The sequence below is a fragment of the Mytilus galloprovincialis genome, chromosome 8 (genome assembly GCF_965363235.1).
Source record: "Mytilus galloprovincialis chromosome 8, xbMytGall1.hap1.1, whole genome shotgun sequence".
NCBI lineage: Eukaryota > Metazoa > Mollusca > Bivalvia > Mytilida > Mytilidae > Mytilus > Mytilus galloprovincialis.
This window is the reverse complement of record NC_134845.1, coordinates 34,181,639-34,202,200: the sequence shown is the minus strand read 5'-3', so window position 1 is coordinate 34,202,200 and position 20,562 is coordinate 34,181,639. Positions and strand designations below refer to the sequence as shown.

Genomic DNA, 20,562 nt, shown 5'->3' with positions numbered 1-20,562 from the left:
AGTTAATCATAGCTTGATGAAAGGATGAAAACAAACATTGAAGTTAATAATTTGAAAAGTAGTATCATATGTAAAACAAAAGTCATAATTATTTTTTGTTGAGTAATCTGATCGAAGTTTTCATGTATAATAATGCAGCTTAGTTGAACATTTTATTTCCAGCAAACAGTTAAAGATCAATTCAATTTAAATGTCCCATCCTCAAAAATAACCTATCACTGGCGATTTCTTTAAAACGCTAAACTAATGAGGTCAAGATTTACATTGAATTTCATTATGTTTCACGTTCTGAATTAGCATAAAACAATTGGCCACTGGACGTTAGGTCAATTTGAATTAATCATCATCTATGTGGAATAAAAAATACTAACCGTGTAGGAGAAAAGCGAATAGATTAAATAGACTTATAATATGACATCCGAACTAACCTTGTTCTAGTGTAAGTATTTTATTTTAGCTGTTCATTAGCACTGTTAGTGTGTGGGTGAATAAAAAATGTGGATAATGATACAGAACCCCTCATATATTTTACAAATGGCATCAATAGTTCAATAAATATAAGGCATTTAACAATAGATAAAAACATATGACATATATCAAGTATAGATACAGGAAGATATTGGGCACACGCCAATGAGACATAAAAGGTTTTACGCTTACGTTCTATTGCATTCTCTTAAGCTAAATGTAGGTTCACACTGCCGATCAGACCAACTCGATCAATCTCGATCAATACAAATTAAACGATCAGGAGACTGGTCTGTCTCAATCGACAAGAATGTTCGGGGTGGTCTACCTTGATCGTCATCGATCTGACTTTCTACCCGAGAGTTTTTGACATGTCAAAAACATTCGAGTTAGGATCGAGAAGCCAGTTACTCGAAAAGAGATCGAGAATTCGTCGAGTAGCGGTTGAATTGATCGGGAAAGGATCGTGTAGAGATCGAGTTTGGTCGGAATAAAAATAGTTTACCGATCAGTACTCGATCATTTCGAGCTTTGCTCGACTAATATCAGGTCAATTCCCGACCAACGACAACCTGTAAGATATGTGGTAAAGATTAACTCGACTAATGCCCGATCGCTTCATGATCACTACGACTTCTAAATATTCTTCATCCCAGATCAACTCGACCAATACTCGATCTCTACACGACCACATTCGACCACTTTTCGATCTCTACTCGGCCATACACGAGTATACATGACTGCTACACGATTCTCTTAAAATGTGTGCAGCTCTGATTAACTCTCATAACTTTGCTTCTGCAAAAATATCTTGTCACTATTTATTTTTAACTTTACACAAATTCCTCCATATACAGTACGCGTCTGTACTTTTGCAAGGAGGTGTAAAGGTTTAAAAGAGAGAACACAGATACCAAAGGAACAATCAAACCCAAAGCTCAAACCGACACAGACATAGCGAAAAACGAAAGCCGACGAGAAGACAAACAGAAGAGAACATAACACAACACACAAAAAAAATAAAAACATAGCAACACGAAACCCAATTAAACCTGGGATGATATCAGGTGTTTTGGGAGGGAAGTAAATTCTGCATTTTGGCCCCAGAGGATTTTTCAAAATATGAAAGAACTTGTGCATTAAAATTCATTATTAGACAGCTGATGACTAATTTAACCTTCGAAGTTAATTTTTGGGTTAATGGGCTCTTTTTGTTTGACTGTCTCTATTTTCCGTATGTCCAGACATTTTTGTAGTAAAAAAATAAGAAGATGTGGTATAGTTGCCAATGAGATAACTCTCCACAGGACACCAAATGACACAGAAATTAACAACTATATATGTCACCGTACGGTCGAATGTTTACAAACACTTCTTTTCCATACGCTTTTTGAAACAATTTTATCAAAAAAAAAATGAGACGAAAGGTAAATGATTTTTATTTGAATTCGTGAAAGATATATGTAAACTGTTTCAGAAAGGGTATCCTGAAGGGGATTGAAATTCTATTTTTGGTCAAATTTTGGGAAAATATGTGACATCTTTGCCCCCTTTTTGCAATATTCTTAGTAAAAAAAGGCAGATTGTTGCAAAGGATTCACCTAAAATAAATATCTTGAACCCTTCAACTACTGGGTATTAGATCTATGGAAAATGCTGATTGCATACATATCACATATATGACACAAACAGTAGGCTTAATTTGCAAGAAAGCAAGGAAAAGGGGATGATAATATTAATGTATATTGCTACCTTACATCAGTACTTATCCAGTGACAAATCTCATTTTGAAGAAAAAAGCAGTAAAACAATAACAAATCAGCGTCCCACTCTACTTTCAGGAAGTTTTTATAACCATTGGGGTCCTCTTTGTTCAGCTCCTGCAAGTCTCTCATACTTATGATTTTGCTATTTGATTAGGGACTTTCCATTTTAAATTTTTCCTCGGAGTTCAGTATTTTTGTGATTACTTTTAATATTGCCCACACAGTGGTCGCCTTGTCAGCCACTGAATATCTAGATTTGTCGACACCCTTTGCTGTCTACCCTTTTTGATTGTTTTCTACACTCTCTTTAAGCTCCGTCACAGCAATTAACCTGTCTATCTGAGCTCTAACCACCTTGCCAAACAATCCAACTGCACGGACGGACAGGGGTAACACTTAATGCCCCCTCCGCTGCAGTACCCGGGGTGATATAAAACAAATTTAGATTTTTTTATACTGAAATTGTACATACCAGACCAATGGCCGACTATCCCTACGACCCCTATACGATCAAGTCGATTTAGTCTGGCCGAGATCAGGCTGAGATCGAGTATAGTCGATTTGGTCGAGTAAAGATCGTGTAGAGATCGTAAATTGGTCGGAATTGTCGAATATGCATTCAATTAGTGGTCGGATTTGAGTCGTAATGGAGTCGTTAAGGGGTCGTGAATGGTCGGATTAAGGTCGTGTATAGTCGGATAGCAGTCGGGTAGAAGTCGTAAACAGGCCCGATTAAGAATTTTGTCACGCTTGGTCGTGGAAATTTGGACAATTGGGATCATCGAGTTGGTCTGATTGGCAGTGTGAACCTAGCTTACTGCTTACCTAGATCTCACTTGATCTCAATAAACGATTGATAAAAAATAACGTTTTTTGTAACGTAGATGAAAAAGTACGCCTATGTAGACATATGATATTTGATCTGTAAGTTCGTTTAACCATGCAGTTAGCTGATATTAAATAAATGTTTGTATCGGAATGTCCATTTAAAGAACTGAAAGCTAAATCAAACATTAATTTTAAATACTTAAAATCATATGTATCTAACTGCTTGTTCAATTACATAACTGACATGAACAAATAACCTTCAAATTGCATTTGGTAACTGTAGAAGAGACTAGATATTAATGATTTCCTAATAGAAAAACAATGTAATGTCAAAGTTTATTATCAAACTAATCTATTCTGAAAGAAAAGCAACCATAAAATGAAACATAATTTATCTGTAAACTGGTTAGTGAGACAGGAAAATCGATAATGTTTATTTAACTTTGTATCAAAGGGCATGTGAAATCATATACTGCTCTAAAGCACTACAGACAAAAGATTGACAAGTTTATCAAGTAACGGGAGAAATCATCGTTTTCCTTTAAAGTACCTCTCTAAGGAACTAAATCGACAAGTTGTTCTTTTTGCAGGTAATGTAACTTTCGTTTAAATGTATAATCTTACATAGAAAGATTTAAAACATGTGAATGAAAATGATTTAAAAAACAAAAAAAACAAAAAAACAATGATTGAATAAAACCGTACAAAGTGAAAGTTCAATTAACACACGAACATGCAGCCACACAACGCCTTTCAATCCATACAAATACAGGCTAAACAAGACATTTCGTTATATTATAAACAATTAATATAAACACATTATGTCCAATATTGTATTTCTGTTTCATATGTCTTGACAGTTTACCTCGGTCATTTTTCATGACATGTATTGCAAATGGTTTTTAAAAAAACCCACCTGGTTTGCACATAAATTTAATGACAATAAGTTGAAATATTTAAAAAAAAAAATAAAATGTTACAAAATCTTTTAAACACAATAACAATAGAAAAAAGGGTCCTTGCTCCAAGCGGCTCATGTGTTTCCCAGATTTTTATAATAGTTAATGTGATTGTGATCTAATTTTTGATTTATGTATTGAAATATAGAATAATTGATAATAATTATGTCTACAGTTCAATAATGTATTAGAGATATGGACTGCAAGAACTTCAGACCACAGGGGCTAGTTTAGTTAATTAAGATGAGGTTTTAGTGTCAATGACATGGTGGTCGAGATCCTAAGGTATTTGGACAGTCGTCTGCCTCTACTAAACGAGCCCATGTGTCATGTCTTAATTTAATTATTTAGATAAATTGATATTAATATAATGATTCACTTGTAGTTTTAAATAAAATGGGCTAGGTCAAAACTTAATTGTTGAACTTGTCGTGTTATATCATCGGATAAAAGCCAGTGTCACTGCTGTAAAACCGTGTCCTCTGTTTTATATGAGATGTGTCATGCTGTTGCATTGTGTATTGGGTGTAGGTTTATAATAATAAATACAATAAATAAATCAGAACCAGTTTGTATAAATAAGATTTTTCTTTTACATGTAGAGGGCAAATACCTATCAACATCAATACTGTTAAACAATTAAACCTTACCGAAAAGAAAGAAAAAAATAATAATGGCATACTTAGAAAACAGTTGACAAATGATAACTATACTATTAAGATGGTATATATCTAAGTTGTATAAGTATGAACCAATAGTTTAATTTGTAAGACAAGCAGAAACTTAAAAGCCTAGCATCCATCATTGTTGGGTTACTTCTTAAAAAATTACTCACGCAATCGAACCTTAAGATTATTATTTTTTTCTTTTATCTTTAATAGAAATATTTAGACAAAAGGTAACAGTTAAGAGCCTTAAATCTGAATCCTTTCTTCGGATCTCCGTCCGAACTCGGATTTAATATGTAATCGTTAATTTCAATGACTGTTTTTTTTTCATTTCTTTGTTTATAAAATAATTGTTGTTCGTTTAACGTCGGTGGCAAGTATCTCATGACTGAGAACAAATAAACAATAAATACAACAGGTAGGTCTAGTAATAATTGTTAACCAAGATGAAGTCCCAGGAAAGATGGACTGTCTGTGAAAAGTGTGGTTATATTATATCGGAACTGAAATGTAACCTTGCAAAACATAACCTACTGATACTTAAAGGAGTTGTATCGATGGTTTTCACTTGATAGAACATGGCAGTTGTCCAAACCTTTTCTTGATATGACTGCATGCTATCTAAATTTAGTTATTGCCTCATTATTGTAGTACTACACTTATAAACTACAGATCCAGTCGTACAATAATTACTTACAGATCGAGTTGTACAATGATAACGTACAGATCGAGTTGTACAATGATAACTTGCAGATCTAGTTGTACAGTGATGACTAACAAATCAAGTTGTACAATGATAACGTACAGATCGAGTTGTACATTGATGACTAACAAATCAAGTTGTACAATGATGATTTACAGATAGAGCTGTACAATGATAACTTACAAATAGAGCTGTACATGTACAATGATAACTTACAGATAGAGTTATACAGTGATGACTAACAAATAAAGTTGTACAATGATAACTTACAGATCCAGTTGTACAGTGATGACTGATGACTTACAGATATTGTTGTACAGTGATGACTTACAAATCGAGTTGTACAATGATAACCGGCAGATCAAGTTGTACAATGATGTTTTACAGATCGAGTTGTACAATGATAACTTACAGATCTAGTTGTAGAATGATAACTTACAGATCGAGTTGTACAATGATAACTTATAGATCTAGTTGTAAAATGATAACTTACAGATCGAGTTGGACAATGATGACTTACTATACTATTAAGATGGTATATATCTAAGTTGTATAAGTATGAACCAATAGTTTAATTTGTAAGACAAGCAGAAACTTAAAAGCCTAGCATCCATCATTGTTGGGTTACTTCTTAAAAAATTACTCACGCAATCGAACCTTAAGATTATTATTTTTTTCTTTTATCTTTAATAGAAATATTTAGACAAAAGGTAACAGTTAAGAGCCTTAAATCTGAATCCTTTCTTCGGATCTCCGTCCGAACTCGGATGTAATATGTAATCGTTAATTTCAATGACTGTTTTTTTTCATTTCTTTGTTTATAAAATAATTGTTGTTCGTTTAACGTCGGTGGCAAGTATCTCATGACTGAGAACAAATAAACAATAAATACAACAGGTAGGTCTAGTAATAATTGTTAACCAAGATGAAGTCCCATGAAAGATGGACTGTCTGTGAAAAGTGTGGTTATATTATATCGGAACTGAAATGTAACCTTGCAAAACATAACCTACTGATACTTAAAGGAGTTGTATCGATGGTTTTCACTTGATAGAACATGGCAGTTGTCCAAACCTTTTCTTGATATGACTGCATGATATCTAAATTTAGTTATTGCCTCATTATTGTAGTACTACACTTATAAACTATAGATCCAGTCGTACAATGATTACTTACAGATCGAGTTGTACAATGATAACGTACAGATCCAGTTGTACAATGATGACTTACAGATAGAGTTGTACAGTGGTGACTATCAAATTGAGTTGTACAATAATGACTTACAGATAGAGTTGTACAATGATGATTTACAGATCGAGTTCTACAATGATAGCTTAGAGATCTAGTTATAAAATAATAACTTACAGATCTAGTTATAAAATAATAACTTACAGATCGATTTGGAAAATGATAACTTACAGATCGAGTTGAACCGTGATGACTAATAAATCGAGCTGTACAATGATAACTTACAGATTGAGTTGTACAGTTGTGACTAACAAATAAAGTTGTACAATGATGATTTACAGGTAGAGCTGTACAATGATGACTTACAGATAGAGCAGTACATGTACAATGATAACTTACAGATAGAGTTGTACATTGATGACTAACAAATCAAGTTGTACAATGATAACTTACAGATCGAGTTGTACAGTGATTACTGATGACTTATAGATAGAGTTGTATAGTGATGACTTACAAATCGATTTACACAATGATAACTTGCAGATCAAGTTGTACAATGATTATTTACAAATTCAGTTGTACAATAATAACTTGCAGATCAAGTTGTACAATGATGTTTTACAGATCGAGTTGTACAATGATAACTTACAGGTCTAGTTTTAAAATAATAACTTACAGATCGAGTTGGACAATGATAACTTACATATAGAGTTGTACCGTGATGACTAATAAATCGCGTTGTCAGTGATAACTAACAGATCCAATTGTACAGTGATGACTAACAAATCAAGTTGTACAATGATGACTTACAGATAGAGTTGTAAAGTGATGACTTACAAATTGAGTTGTACAATGATAACTTGCAGATCAAGTTGTACAATAATGATTTACAAATCCAGTTGTACAAAAATTACTTGCAGATCAAGTTGGACAATGATAACTTACAGATCGAATTGTACAGTGATGGCTAATAAATCGAGTTGTACAATTGTGATTTACAGATTGAGTTGTACAATTATAACTTACAGATCTAGTTGTACAGTGATAATTAACAAATCGAGTTGTACAATGATAAACTACAGATCTAGTTGTATAGTGATGGCTTACAGATCTAGTTGTACAATGATGACTAACAAATTGAGTTGTATGATAATGACTTGCAGATTAGGTTGTTCAATGCTGAATTACAGATCAAGTTGTACAAGGATGACTTACAGATCCAGTTGTACAGTGGTGACTATCAAATTGAGTTGTACAATAATGACTTACAGATAGAGTTGAACAATGATAAATTACAGATGTAGTTGTATAGTGATGGCTTACAGATCTAGTTGTACAATGATGACTAACAAATTGAGTTGTATGATAATGACTTGCAGATCAAGTTGTACAATGATGACACACTACAGATTCAGCTGTACAATGATGATTGACAGATTGAGTTGTACAATGATGACTTTCAGATAGAGTTGTATAGTGATTACTTGAAGATTGAGTTGTACAGTGATAACTTACAGATTTAGTTGTACAAATATGACTGACGTACTGGGTGACCTACAGATGGAGTTGTACAATGATAAATTACAGATTGAGTTGTACAATTATGAATGACGTATTGGGTGACCTACAGATGGAGTTGTACAATGATAAATTACATTTGTTGTACAATTATGACTTACAGATTCGGTCGTACAATGACGACCTACAGATTGGGTTGTACAATGACTATCTACAGATTGGGCTGTACAATGATGAATTACAGATTGAGTTAGTCAATGGTGAATTACAGATTGAGTTGTACAATTATGACTTTGAATTATGGTGGTATAACAATGACTTGCAGATGGGTGACGTCTTGTAATTGGTTAACGAAACAAGCAACTTTCATTGGTATTTTATAGTGTGTCTTTCTTGTGATGTTACGGTTCTGTTTCATGTTAGGTTGAACGATGGCGCCTGTTAAAACATTTAAACCCGCAGCATTTGTTTGCAATTGTCCTAGTCAGGAACCTTATGTTCAGTGGTTGTCGTTTGTTAATGCTGTTCATAAGTGTTTCTCGTTTTTTGTTTTTTACATAGATTAGACAGTTGGTTTTTCTCTTTGAATTGTTTAATAGTAGTTATTTTGGGGCCCATTACAGCTTGCTGTTCGGTGTGAGCCAAGGTTCCGTGTTGAAGGCCGTAGCTTTGACCTGTAATGGTTAACTTTTTACAAATGGAGACTTGGATGGAGAATTGTCTCATTGGCACTCATGCTGCCTCATATTATATCAATTCATAAATCTTTGCATAAATAAACCTACACATGTGTATAGTTTCCCATGATCGTAGACTACATCATATTATGCAATAATTCAGATACTATACTGTTTTGTTGTTGTTCATTGAAAAGTCATCTTTTGTATATTTCTTTTCTAAATGTTATTATCTATATGCCCAATTTAGTCAACATAGAAGCAAAAACAGTTTCAAAATCGTTTTTTATTAATTAGAAAATTTAAAATCATGAAAAGTTACTACTTAGTTGTGACCATTATAGGGATGTACATTTTCTAACATGTATGACTTATTAAAATACGCATTTTTCTACATAATATATAACATGGTACGCAAAAGAAACAATCAATATTGAATCAAACAAGACCAAACAACACCATGGACAGCAGAGAAAAATGCATATACTGTACAACTAATGGTGTACATACCAACACTGTTGAACTAAACATAAAGATGAAGCAATGCATAGCCCACCTAAACTGGGTGATTGGAGATAGTTATTCTGTATCCACATGCAGTCTATGTCATGTAGGTTCGTGATGATTAATCGTCACCACCCCGCCCCCTTAATCCCCTTAAAGAAAAAATGACTGCATTGGTAATTTGGAAATTCAAGTAACTCTTACAAAACTGTGGATTTAAAAGAGACTCATCTCGTTTGAACGTTAAATTGTCTGAGACTTCAATATAAAGAATGACGCTTTGTTTACCATCGAATACACTTTGTATCAGCTTTTGATAGACAAGAAAAAATCTAAATAATTAAAATACTTACCCCCATATATATCTATTCCGTCCGAAGTTCTGCTAAGTACCGAAATGACGAGGAACCAAATCAGCATGGCACCACCCATATTGAAAACTAAACCAGTTCTACGCACAACGAAAACACTATTGTTGTTTTTCTTTAGAATACTCTTCATTAACTTGTTTAAAGATCATATTGTTTTATGCTTCATGCTAAGTTTTTTCAACACTTTTGCAAAGCTCTTATAGAAACCCATCATTAAACACTTAAATCACAGTTTCAAATACAATCAAAATGTCATTTATTTCACCCAGATTGGGTCTGCTTTTTACAGTGTCTCCGTAATAGATTTACAATCCAATAATACAGATAAATGAAATTAGTGAAAATAACATGGTACGAACCGGACAAATCGACCAATAAACATGATAAATAAAATTGACATTAACCAATTATACACATTTACCCTTTGCATTCACGACAAAGAGGCTTAGAACTTCACACAGCATCTTTTAGTTAATGTTTTAAATCTATAAGTGTGCTGTCATCATCCCTAGAGAAAGTAATTAGATTGCATACAACGAGCTTACACCATCAATAAAGAAGCAAGGGTGGTATTGACATCAATTTAAACTCCATCTTGAAGAGCCCTCAGTTATAGATATTCGAAGCTGACATGCGCATACAAATTACTGCGTTATAGAGGAAAAATGAAGCATCTTTGCCTAATGGAGATTTTTAGTAAAAAGTACACAATGAAACAACAAGTGAAGATGAAGATATATCTATTAGTATCTTTTTATTATGTTTTTACAACGATAGATGCGCAAGATTCAAGTAATAAAAGACGTAAAATTGGTAAGTTAATTTTTTAAAGTATATTTGCCTGCATGATCGTTTATTTAATTGAAATGTACCATTAATATCTTAATCTATTATTACAATTGATTTTTGATCTAAGATTGCCGTCATTTATAAATTTCTAGTCGTTTATCGGAATGAAATGTAGATATGTTTATTCTTAAGTCACTTTGTGTATGTATTTGTGTCATACTCTTTTATTTCAATCATTTCTTAAGAGACAAGATATCGACCATGTAAACTGTATAACTTGTGTACCCCTGGGGAGTTATAAGTGATTATTGGACTGACCAGTATCTCATTCGTTTTATTTAATTATGTCCTTAGACAGAGGATATTCTATTTATGTAATTAATTTTTTGGTTATCACAGCACCTCCTATGGGATAACTTCATCAAATTACTGAATATGATAGCCAATTATTGGAAATCTGAATCTTTCAGATATTATTTCGACTGCAAAATTTGTTAACAATTTTGGGGTATCAATTAGTGATTATAAATTTTTTTTGTTGTATTTCTAAGTTTTATAGATCTTGGAATATAACAGTATACATTTCTATTGATACATGTATCTAATTGGTTGACTAATTTCAAAATATCCCCAATACACTATTGTCATATCAAGAACTACAATGTATGCATCTATGTTATAATAATGTAACATAGATTAAAAGAAAAGCAGTTATGTGTAAAAATTAAAAACAATTTAATAAAATGATCTTTGTGAAAAAGAAAACACAGTCGTTCAGTAAGCATATCTATTAGACTTTTTCAATGAAATTTACGTACGTGTATGCACCATAGGAATAACACAAATGACTGAAGAGCCTTTTTGTGCGGGATTTTTGACGAAAAGGGAGAGCTAGAGTGTTCAAAATGATGAAACGTTTTATGTATATTAAATCCAAACATTTTGAAGGTTATCCCAGATACACATTACCAACAGTGTAACACTTTGGTAGGAAGTGTAAAGGAATGTTACAGTTACCACCCTTTTCAGAAACAGTAAAACAAAAACGTAAAACCCATTCAAACAAGGAGTACAGTAAAATCAAACTAAATGCAAAATTCTGTAGATTTTTTTCCGACATACAAATCGATACGAATAGTTTAACAATTTGACAATACATAGTTTTACCCAAATTATCAAACTTTTTACCACCATACTAATTGTTTAATAGTTTAACAATTTGACAATACATAGTTTTACCCAAATTATCAAACCTTTTACCACCATACTAATTGTTTAATAGTTTAACAATTTGACAATACATAGTTTTACCCAAATTATCAAACCTTTAACCACCATACTAATTGTTTAATAGTTTAACAATTTGACAATACATAGTTTTACCCAAATTATCAAACCTTTAACCACCATACTAATTGCATAAATGCAGTGTTAAGCTCAGAATAAGAGAATTGCATACATTATGAAAAAATCTGTTGCTTATATATGAGATTAAAATTGTAAATTCTTTTTTCTTCATCATAATCAAACATAAAAACTGTAGTACAATAGTTTGGTCGGTCGACTCCTATAATAGTGGAACGGTAGACAGCTAGTGTATATCTCCAGAGCCATGTGAATAATAATAGCATGACTAGGGTTTTCACCTCTTTCCAACGCTGACCAGAACCTTCATACAAAGTTAACTAAAGTATTCTTCATTATAATAATCAGAAATAAATTTGAATATATATGATGACCGTTTACTTTTTCTTCTATCTTTATACATGTACATCAAAGGTTACGAGTCCTTTGATGCCTTTTATCATGCAATGTATAACGTGACACTTTAAAAAAATCTTCATGCATGCAAAATCATTTTATATTTTCCTTCTCCTTATTCATCCCTCAGCTTGAGAAACTATACGCAGATAATGCTGTACCTTTTGTCCAATCACAGTCTTCCGATCCATTGACCTCAATAGGTTACACAAAACAGTGGCCTCGTTCTAGGAAAGTAAATATTGCAATTACACGTGCACCTTACTTTGGCTGTCAAAATCAGTGTTGGGGTTTGAAATTAGTTTTCTACTTAATCGTTTTTTCCATTTCAGGCTATTAAAAAAAAAAAATAATTTATACATTTATAGCATCTACTTTAATGTAAATAAAAGAAGTGCAAACGTCAAATTAAAGATATGTCATGTCACTGAACTTGCAACGTCTGTCAATGAGGTACATCATAATATGAAAGAATAATTTACTTGAAGACATGCAGAGTCAGTAAATTAGTCACAAAAGTAAACAATGATTGAATTGTGCAGGGATTAGAATTATATGAAATCGCTCCATTAATAATAATAGAAATGCTCCGAATATTATAGGTTTAAAAAAACAAATATTTTAATGTTGAGATCCGTTTGTTTTGTTGATTGAAACATTGCACAAAAGTAAACTTGTGGGAGAGAAATATTAATTGAATTATCAAATGGGATTTATGTTAATTGTAATAGATAATACAATTATTCTGTATGATTTAATCTATTATCATGTTTAAAACTTATCTAGGAAATGTAATACATGTGGGTAGTAATGCCCTTTAAAGTCAGGCGTCAAACAGTCATTTTCGGCTACAGTTAGCGTCAAATTGGTTAAAATTTTACAGTGATTCGTCAAAATATCCTTATCGTGATTCGTCAGAGGTCTCAAATAATGATCGATACCGTCATTTTTGCAAAAAAATAAAGTCATTCGTCAGTCGATGTTTTGATCGTCTAAAACAATTTTTTTGTTTTATCGTCATACAACAAAAATGACCTTTAACGTTATTTGGCAAGAATTTTTATCGTTATTCGTCATAATGTACCCCCATTACGACCCTCATACATGTATCCGTGATTTTTTATTTAAAACCTGTCTCAAGAATGCTAATGTTACAATAACGACATTGGACTTGGACCCTGTGTGTCGTAGGACTATTGATGCAACAACAGTGAAATTGGACTGGTTTGTTGTTAGTCGTCTGCAGGAATGACCTCTTTTGCGCCTGTCCCAAGTCAGGAGCCTCTTGCCTTTGTTAGTCTTGTATGATTTTTAATATTAGTTTCTTGTGTATAATTCGGAGTTTAGTATGGCGTTCATTATCACTGAACTAGTATACATATTTGTTCAATGGCCAGCTGAAGGACGCCTCTGGGCGAGTTTCTCGCTACATTGAAGACCCATTTGTGGCCTTCGGCTGTTGTCTGCTCTATGGTCGGGTTGTTGTCGCTTTGACACATTTCCCATTTCCATTCTCAATTTTATCTTGCATTCACTTTGCTTTTTTTGCAGGTGCCATATTTGATCGTAAATCAGAACATTTAGCCAAGACATTTGAGTTTGAAGTTCGGAGGTTGTCGAATTCAGACAAGGATATACATTTGGAGCAAACACACGAGATTGTCGAATGTCAAGATAGTTTTCATGTTAGTAATGCAAGTAAGTACAATGCATTCATTACAATAAATGCGATTATAAGATCAATTATAATACATTAACATGCGCAATGAAGATGTATTTTACCATGGAAGTAAAATATAATACTCTCATGGTTTTACTTACTACATTGTATGTGGGTTTTAAACTATTTCTCAATTTCGTCAGTGTCAGTAGGATAATAATCTGAATTTCAGGTACAACCGTTATTAACAAAGAATGATAAGAACTACCAAACTGTTTAAATTATTTAAGGTTGTACTTCTGTAAATAAAGACAACGCAATTTCCCATAGAAACTCCCTTTACGGCCAACTTTTTGCCACTTTTTAAAAACAGTTTTGTAAAAAAAATATATCATAGAATGGAAAGTTGTTATGCACTTCAATTTTATTCAAAGGTCGAAAGAAAGGGCTGTGTGGCATATTCCTATACTTATATGCCCATCACTCCTAAGAGTCTAAACTTATACTTAAAGTATATACTACCCCTTCTTTAACTTTAGGTCCTCCTCAGATTTCAAGTTCTCCTCTATCCATGTGTACTTATAAGGGTAAAAGTCCCAAGTAATGTCCCTATGAGATGAAACATAGACGTCATATCTGGGAACCAGTATGTAAGCAAAACAAAATATTTATGAATATTATATATCTCCCCAAAATAGGCGTGTTTTGTGAAACAGCAGTATTTACAAAGTGCAACATCTACACACAACCTATTAACGTTTTATTTAGAAATATAACTCGTTAAAAATGTACAAGTATTTCAATACTAAAAGTTTAAACACCCCCCCCCCCCTTTTTCAAAAAAAAAAAAGAAAAAGAAAAGACGGTAGTGCTCATTATAGATTTGTTCACTTTGTTTGTATTTGTATTTATTTTTCATCTTTCTATTATTGTTCTGTACCATTAACCACAAAATGCAATATGTTAAACTGACACTATCGAATGCTATATTGATTGTACTCGAGAAAAGACAACCATTTGCTGCATTAATCTGTACCATTCACTATTTCCAAAGCTTTATAGTCAAATGTTCTGAGGCATAACAGTTCTTCTTACAGGTTTCAACGTTTAGGAACTATGATAATAGGAAAATTATTTCACGCAGTATTTTTAAGTAATGCGTCACACACCTAAAAGACAATACGACATTCCTCAAATGGTGTATTCTGCATTCATTATTCTTCTTTCAAATTAAATTTTATTGACCTAAGTAAACCATAACTTTAATTAAATTGAATATAATTTATTGAAATGAAAAAAAAGAAGAAAACTCAGTTTTTCAATTTTTAAGATGTGAATAAGTAATTTTAGTAAATTTTTGTAACGTGAATTTCGAAAAGCAGCACATTCAAGGAACAAAGCCAGATTATACGCTTGACAGGTCAATATATGATATGTAACAAAAAGCTCATACTATGTGACAAACTCTAATCCGCCATTTATATTGGCTAGATATGAAGGAGTATATATAACTTTTAGTTGGTACGATATTCCAGAGTGTTTCCTATATTGATTTCCTTAAGAAAGGGTTTCTGTCTACGTGAAACATGTTGAACCAACTGAGGGATTCACAAAAGTGAAGTTTTCCTGTTCGTCGTTTGTCGTGTTTTTGCCATCATTTGTCAGTCTTTTCAAATAATAAGTTTGAGTTTCCCTTCGGTATACTCCACGTCTTTTAAATGATTACAAGACCAGTGATTTACAGTTACATCAAAATAGATTTTAAAGCATACATGTAGAAGCCAACTTTTAATTTATACACATAAACAAAGCGTCAAATCTTAACGATACCCGTTGATATTTTAAATTGTCACAAGCACACAAAGCAGTGCACGAAGACCCGATTTTCCTCATTTACATAGACCGCTGCATCCTTTCTTACATCCATAATGTACAAGCTCCTCATAAGATGATGAGGACTCAGAAAAAGTTTGTTGAAAGGGTTCCCATGGATCCTCTTTGTCCCTTTCCATCCACTACGGCTTGAACTGGGAAGCATAAGAGCCAATTCCAAGCTCGACCCCTTAACAGCCGCCTTAGAATATTTTGCAAGTTGCATCACAAACGAAACGATTTCAGCTTCTCAATTGTGGACTTTCCTTTTCTATGTAGCAACATTCCAGCAGCGCCTTCATACAGCGTATATATCTCCTAATTGAGACGATATTCCCGCACTTGCATTTCCTATCATGATTTCTTACGTTGTTCCCTTTTCATGAATGTGACCTACCGAATCAGACTATTTACTGGGTTTGTAATAACATGAGCAACACGACGAGTGCCACATGTGGAGCAGGATCTGCTTACCCTTCAGGAGCACCTGATATCATCCCCAGTTTTTGATGGGGTTCGTGTTGCCCAGTCTTTATGTTGTTTCTTGTATACTATTATAAAGATATAGGAAGATGTGGTGTGAGTGCCAATGAGACAACTCTCCATCCAAATAACAATTTATAGAAGTAAATCATTATAGGTCAATGTACGGCCTTCAACACGGAGTCTTGTCTGTTTGTTCTTCTCATATTTAGCCATGGCCATGCAGACTAGACCAAGTTGAGGGAATCGCCCCAATTAACCTTCCCTTTATTTATCTACCCCATTTGATAAGTTTGTGCGATCTTACAGTAAAACATTTAGGCTGAATAATCATCATTTTTAATGTTAAAGTCACATATTCAAATGCCATCAATGTCTCCCACGCAGTCTTTCCTTTTCAAGCAAATAGAGAACCGTATCAAAACCGGTAAATGCATGGATTACAGGAAGCGTGTGTGGTCACTCATTGTCTAATGCATTTGAAAGGTCGTGGATAGATATGTATCTAAAGCTTTTTGCCCTTTTGACACACACCATAGTTCGTCTACCCCTATTTCACGGAATAGTGAAACAATAATGACAGCGTCACAATTAACGGATGTTCGAATCATGACTCGTTAAAGTCCGTGTTTCACTGCATAAAATACATATACACGATTGTCTTGATGTATAGATTCTGCGTACTGATGTTGTTTATCATCTCAACAACGTGTTTTATAGTTCTTTCATTTGTCTTTGTATTATTAATATTACTTTTACTGTTGAATGGTTTTATGTGATATCCGTTTGACGTGGCTCGGTACTTATACATCTCGTCAATGTTTTTGTATTGTCTTTTATTTTTTGGTGGCGTGCTTTGTATATGCGACTTTTTGTATTTCTTTGGTTTTTATAACGTGACTCTGTACTTTAAAAGATCCCGTCAGTATGATATTGTTCTAGTTTATGTCATTATAATATATTTCTATTATGAATTACAAAATACGTTGAACCATAAACGTCAAAATCATTCAATCGCGTAGTGGAATTAACTTTTTGTGGATTCTTATAAATTCTATAAATAACTTTTGGACTATTTTCAATCTCGGTCTATTTCTGAAATTTATTCTTACATACTTTTGAATTTTTAACCCTATATGCTAACATTGCCTATATAAATTTTAAAATTGTCTGTATGTACATTGAACGACAAGTTTATGTGACGTATAAAGTTTTCTGACGTCAGACACACAAATCAATGAATGTGTTTGTAGATAGATGTTTTTGTGTTCTGTTAAATTGTTCCTTTTAGAATTGTTATACGATCATGACTGATGTACCCATATTTTGACTGTTTTATTTATTGTGTCTGTTTAGTTTAAACGCATCAATGTAAATATAACGGACTGTCACTAAAGTGAGAGGGTTAGGGCTATAGAACCAGGTTTAAGCCACCATTTTCTACATTTGGAAATGCCTGTACCAAGTCAGGAATATGACAGTTCTTGTCCATTCGTTTTTGATGCGTTTTGTTTTTTGATTTCGCCATGTGATTATGGACTTTCCGAATTGATGTTCCTCTAAGTTTAGTATTTTATTGTGATTTTACTTTTTATACCATGATTCTAGTGTCAGTCTCTGAATGTGAAAATGGGGATAATCTTGAAACATCATCATGTGGTGGATAAGATAGAACATCCTAGGCATTTGTTGCTACAACTACCATATACATCCAAGACTTCGTCATCTTGTAAGAGTTTCAAGGGGTTTCTTAGGGTAAGGACATAATACCAAATCTGCATACTCGTTCGGAAACACCGTGAAAGTGTAACATCAGTGGATGTAGTCTCGGATGCGTACATAGACAATAGTTTGAAGGCTGCTACAAGAAGCAAGAGCTAGGGGAAAGGGAATACATAGACGAGTCCAGGTACAAAACAAATGCCACAAAATTAGTAAAGTTTTCTAAGAAATGACGACAATAAGAAAGAACTGTAAAGTTTTCATTCACAGCAGCTTTCTCAATAAATATTTGAGGAAAAGGTAGATGTAGCAACAAATGCTCAGGATGCTCTGTGTTATCCACCACATGATGATCAAGTTGAGCACCATGTTCACATGTAGAGCTGACACTAGACTCAAAATGCATGTTTCTGATGCAAATGAGTCTTGATTCGAGCAGTCGATACTAATGTTGCTGTCGTTGCTGTTTCGCTATTCCGTGATATAGGAGCAGACGGACTTTGGCTTGTGTTTGGGAGTGGGAAAAGCTATATATATATATATATATATATATATATATATATATATATAGCTATATATATATATATATATATCCTATCTTTCAAATTCACCACGCATTGAGCGATTACACGCTTGCTAGAAAAGGAAAAAAAAAAAAGACTACGTTGGTGACATGGATGGCGTTTGAAGATGTTACTTTAGAATTTAGAAAGATGATTGATCAGCCAACATCACCAGATATGGATTTGATAATGTCATTGAAAGAACAATATATGGTTTTACTGTGAGATCAAATAAACTTATCAGATGGGATAAACGAAGCAAGAAAACATCTGTGTTTGGAAGAGGAAAGACTTATTGAGGCTATTCCCGGCCCACGACTCAGTCTAGTCTTTTCCAGCATACAAAACGTACAATATACCATGGCGGGTGTGAATGAGTAACAAACATGGAATTTTCTTGCCATGGTCTGTGTAAATGTGGAAGATCATGTCTCCAGTGCACTGCTTTAAGTGGTGATTGTAAATAAACATGTATTTGCGGCCATACATTATTAATTCTAAAAATGTTTGAGTACTTTAGTGACCTTATTTTGTTTAATCAATCTATCTAAAACTGTACATCATCTCTGAATTGGACGTCATTTCGTATTTTTACTGGAAGTATAAACTTTGTATTAAAAAAATAATAAACATTATAGTAAATAAGTAGTTTGAAGATAACTTCAAGCCTAAAGTGTAGTTACCTGCACAAAAAACACTTTTTTTACATTTTGAAAAAAAAAGTTGAATATTAAAATTAAAAGTTGATATTTTTATGTCCGCTATATTGGATATAACCGGAAGAAGAGGTTTGAAAGTGATATGTCCTATATGATTTATCCATGAGGAGATCCAAAGAAAAGTTCCTGTGCAATATACTGATAGTAGCAATACATTAAAACACATTTCAAGTACCCTCCCACAAAAATACGCTTGTTTAAGTACAATGTTCGCAATGTTGGATTAAACCGGAAGTAGTTTTTTAAAGTCATATAATCCATAAAATATATCCAAAAATAGCACATAACAAAGGTTGGTGCCAAATATAATGATAGTAGCATCATTATAACACCTTTTCAAATATCAGCCTTTGATATTGCGCTGATTTAAGTATAATGTCCGACATATTGAATTTTACCGAAAGTGGTGCATTTTTTCAAGTGCCTCCCTATCTGAAATCAAAGAGTAATACTAGATGAAGTTTTGTGCCAAATTTCATGCTTGTAGCAGGATGTGTACAATTTTTCACGAAGCCGCCGTACTATAATATAGGATGCATGACACTTAAGTTAAAATATTTAACAAAAATACCAAGCTTCAAATTGTCAATATAATACTTTATGAGCTGACACACATGTTCAAAGTTTCGAAAATAGGACATCAAGGGACCAAATTACGCACATGCGTTCAACAATGCCTCTAGCTGTTATTGCAATAGAAGCTAGATAGATGTCGTTATATATTGTTTTTTGTTAACTAAACTACTGTATTTGATTATGATGCCCCCATAAGTATTAAACAGATGCCTTAGAGGGGAAATAATAAATTCTCGGGCATGTCAATACCGCGATCTGTAAGGTCAGTTTGAAATTACCCAAAATGTTAATACACGAGTACTATCGTATTGCTAGATGATAAACACTGTATCTGATAAATATTTTATACCTATGTTATTTTATCTTCACACATAACTACATGTACATGTATCAGAACTAAACGAACGCATCTCGATGTATCTTGAACTGTATGATAGAACCTTATTTAATGCGCAGAGATGACTTTCCCAGTCTGAATTGATTAGTTCTTTTCATGTACATCGAACAATATTTTGACAAAAGGAATTTATCATATAAATTTTTGTACTATAGTACGGGAAACAAAACTATTATCAATCTTAAAATGTTTTGTAATTACATTGCAGCCATTTTTTTTTTTTAACTCTAAAGGCCTTTGAAATGTTCTTTGAATATATTAATATTGACATTTAAGCTCTTCTGATTTCTGTTTGTTCTCCGAAAAATGCTTCTTCTCATACAAAATGATCTTTCACGGACAATATTAAAGTATAAACATCACATGTTAA

General features: G+C 33.0%; 2 protein-coding genes across 2 annotated transcripts in view; one reads left to right on the top strand and one right to left on the bottom strand.

The window, feature by feature from the left end:
• LOC143085624 (glutamate receptor 2-like) overlaps positions 1 to 10,235 on the bottom strand; it is a 35,865-nt gene extending 25,630 nt beyond the window's left edge. The window contains exon 1 of the mRNA XM_076262085.1: positions 9,633 to 10,235. Coding sequence (XP_076118200.1) covers positions 9,633 to 9,780 — 148 coding nt within the window. The 5' untranslated portion in view covers positions 9,781 to 10,235. The remainder of the gene's footprint in view (positions 1 to 9,632) is intronic.
• LOC143085625 (glutamate receptor-like) overlaps positions 10,092 to 20,562 on the top strand; it is a 43,040-nt gene continuing 32,569 nt past the window's right edge. The window contains exons 1-2 of the mRNA XM_076262086.1: positions 10,092 to 10,463; positions 13,752 to 13,898. Coding sequence (XP_076118201.1) covers positions 10,316 to 10,463; positions 13,752 to 13,898 — 295 coding nt within the window. The 5' untranslated portion in view covers positions 10,092 to 10,315. The remainder of the gene's footprint in view (positions 10,464 to 13,751; positions 13,899 to 20,562) is intronic.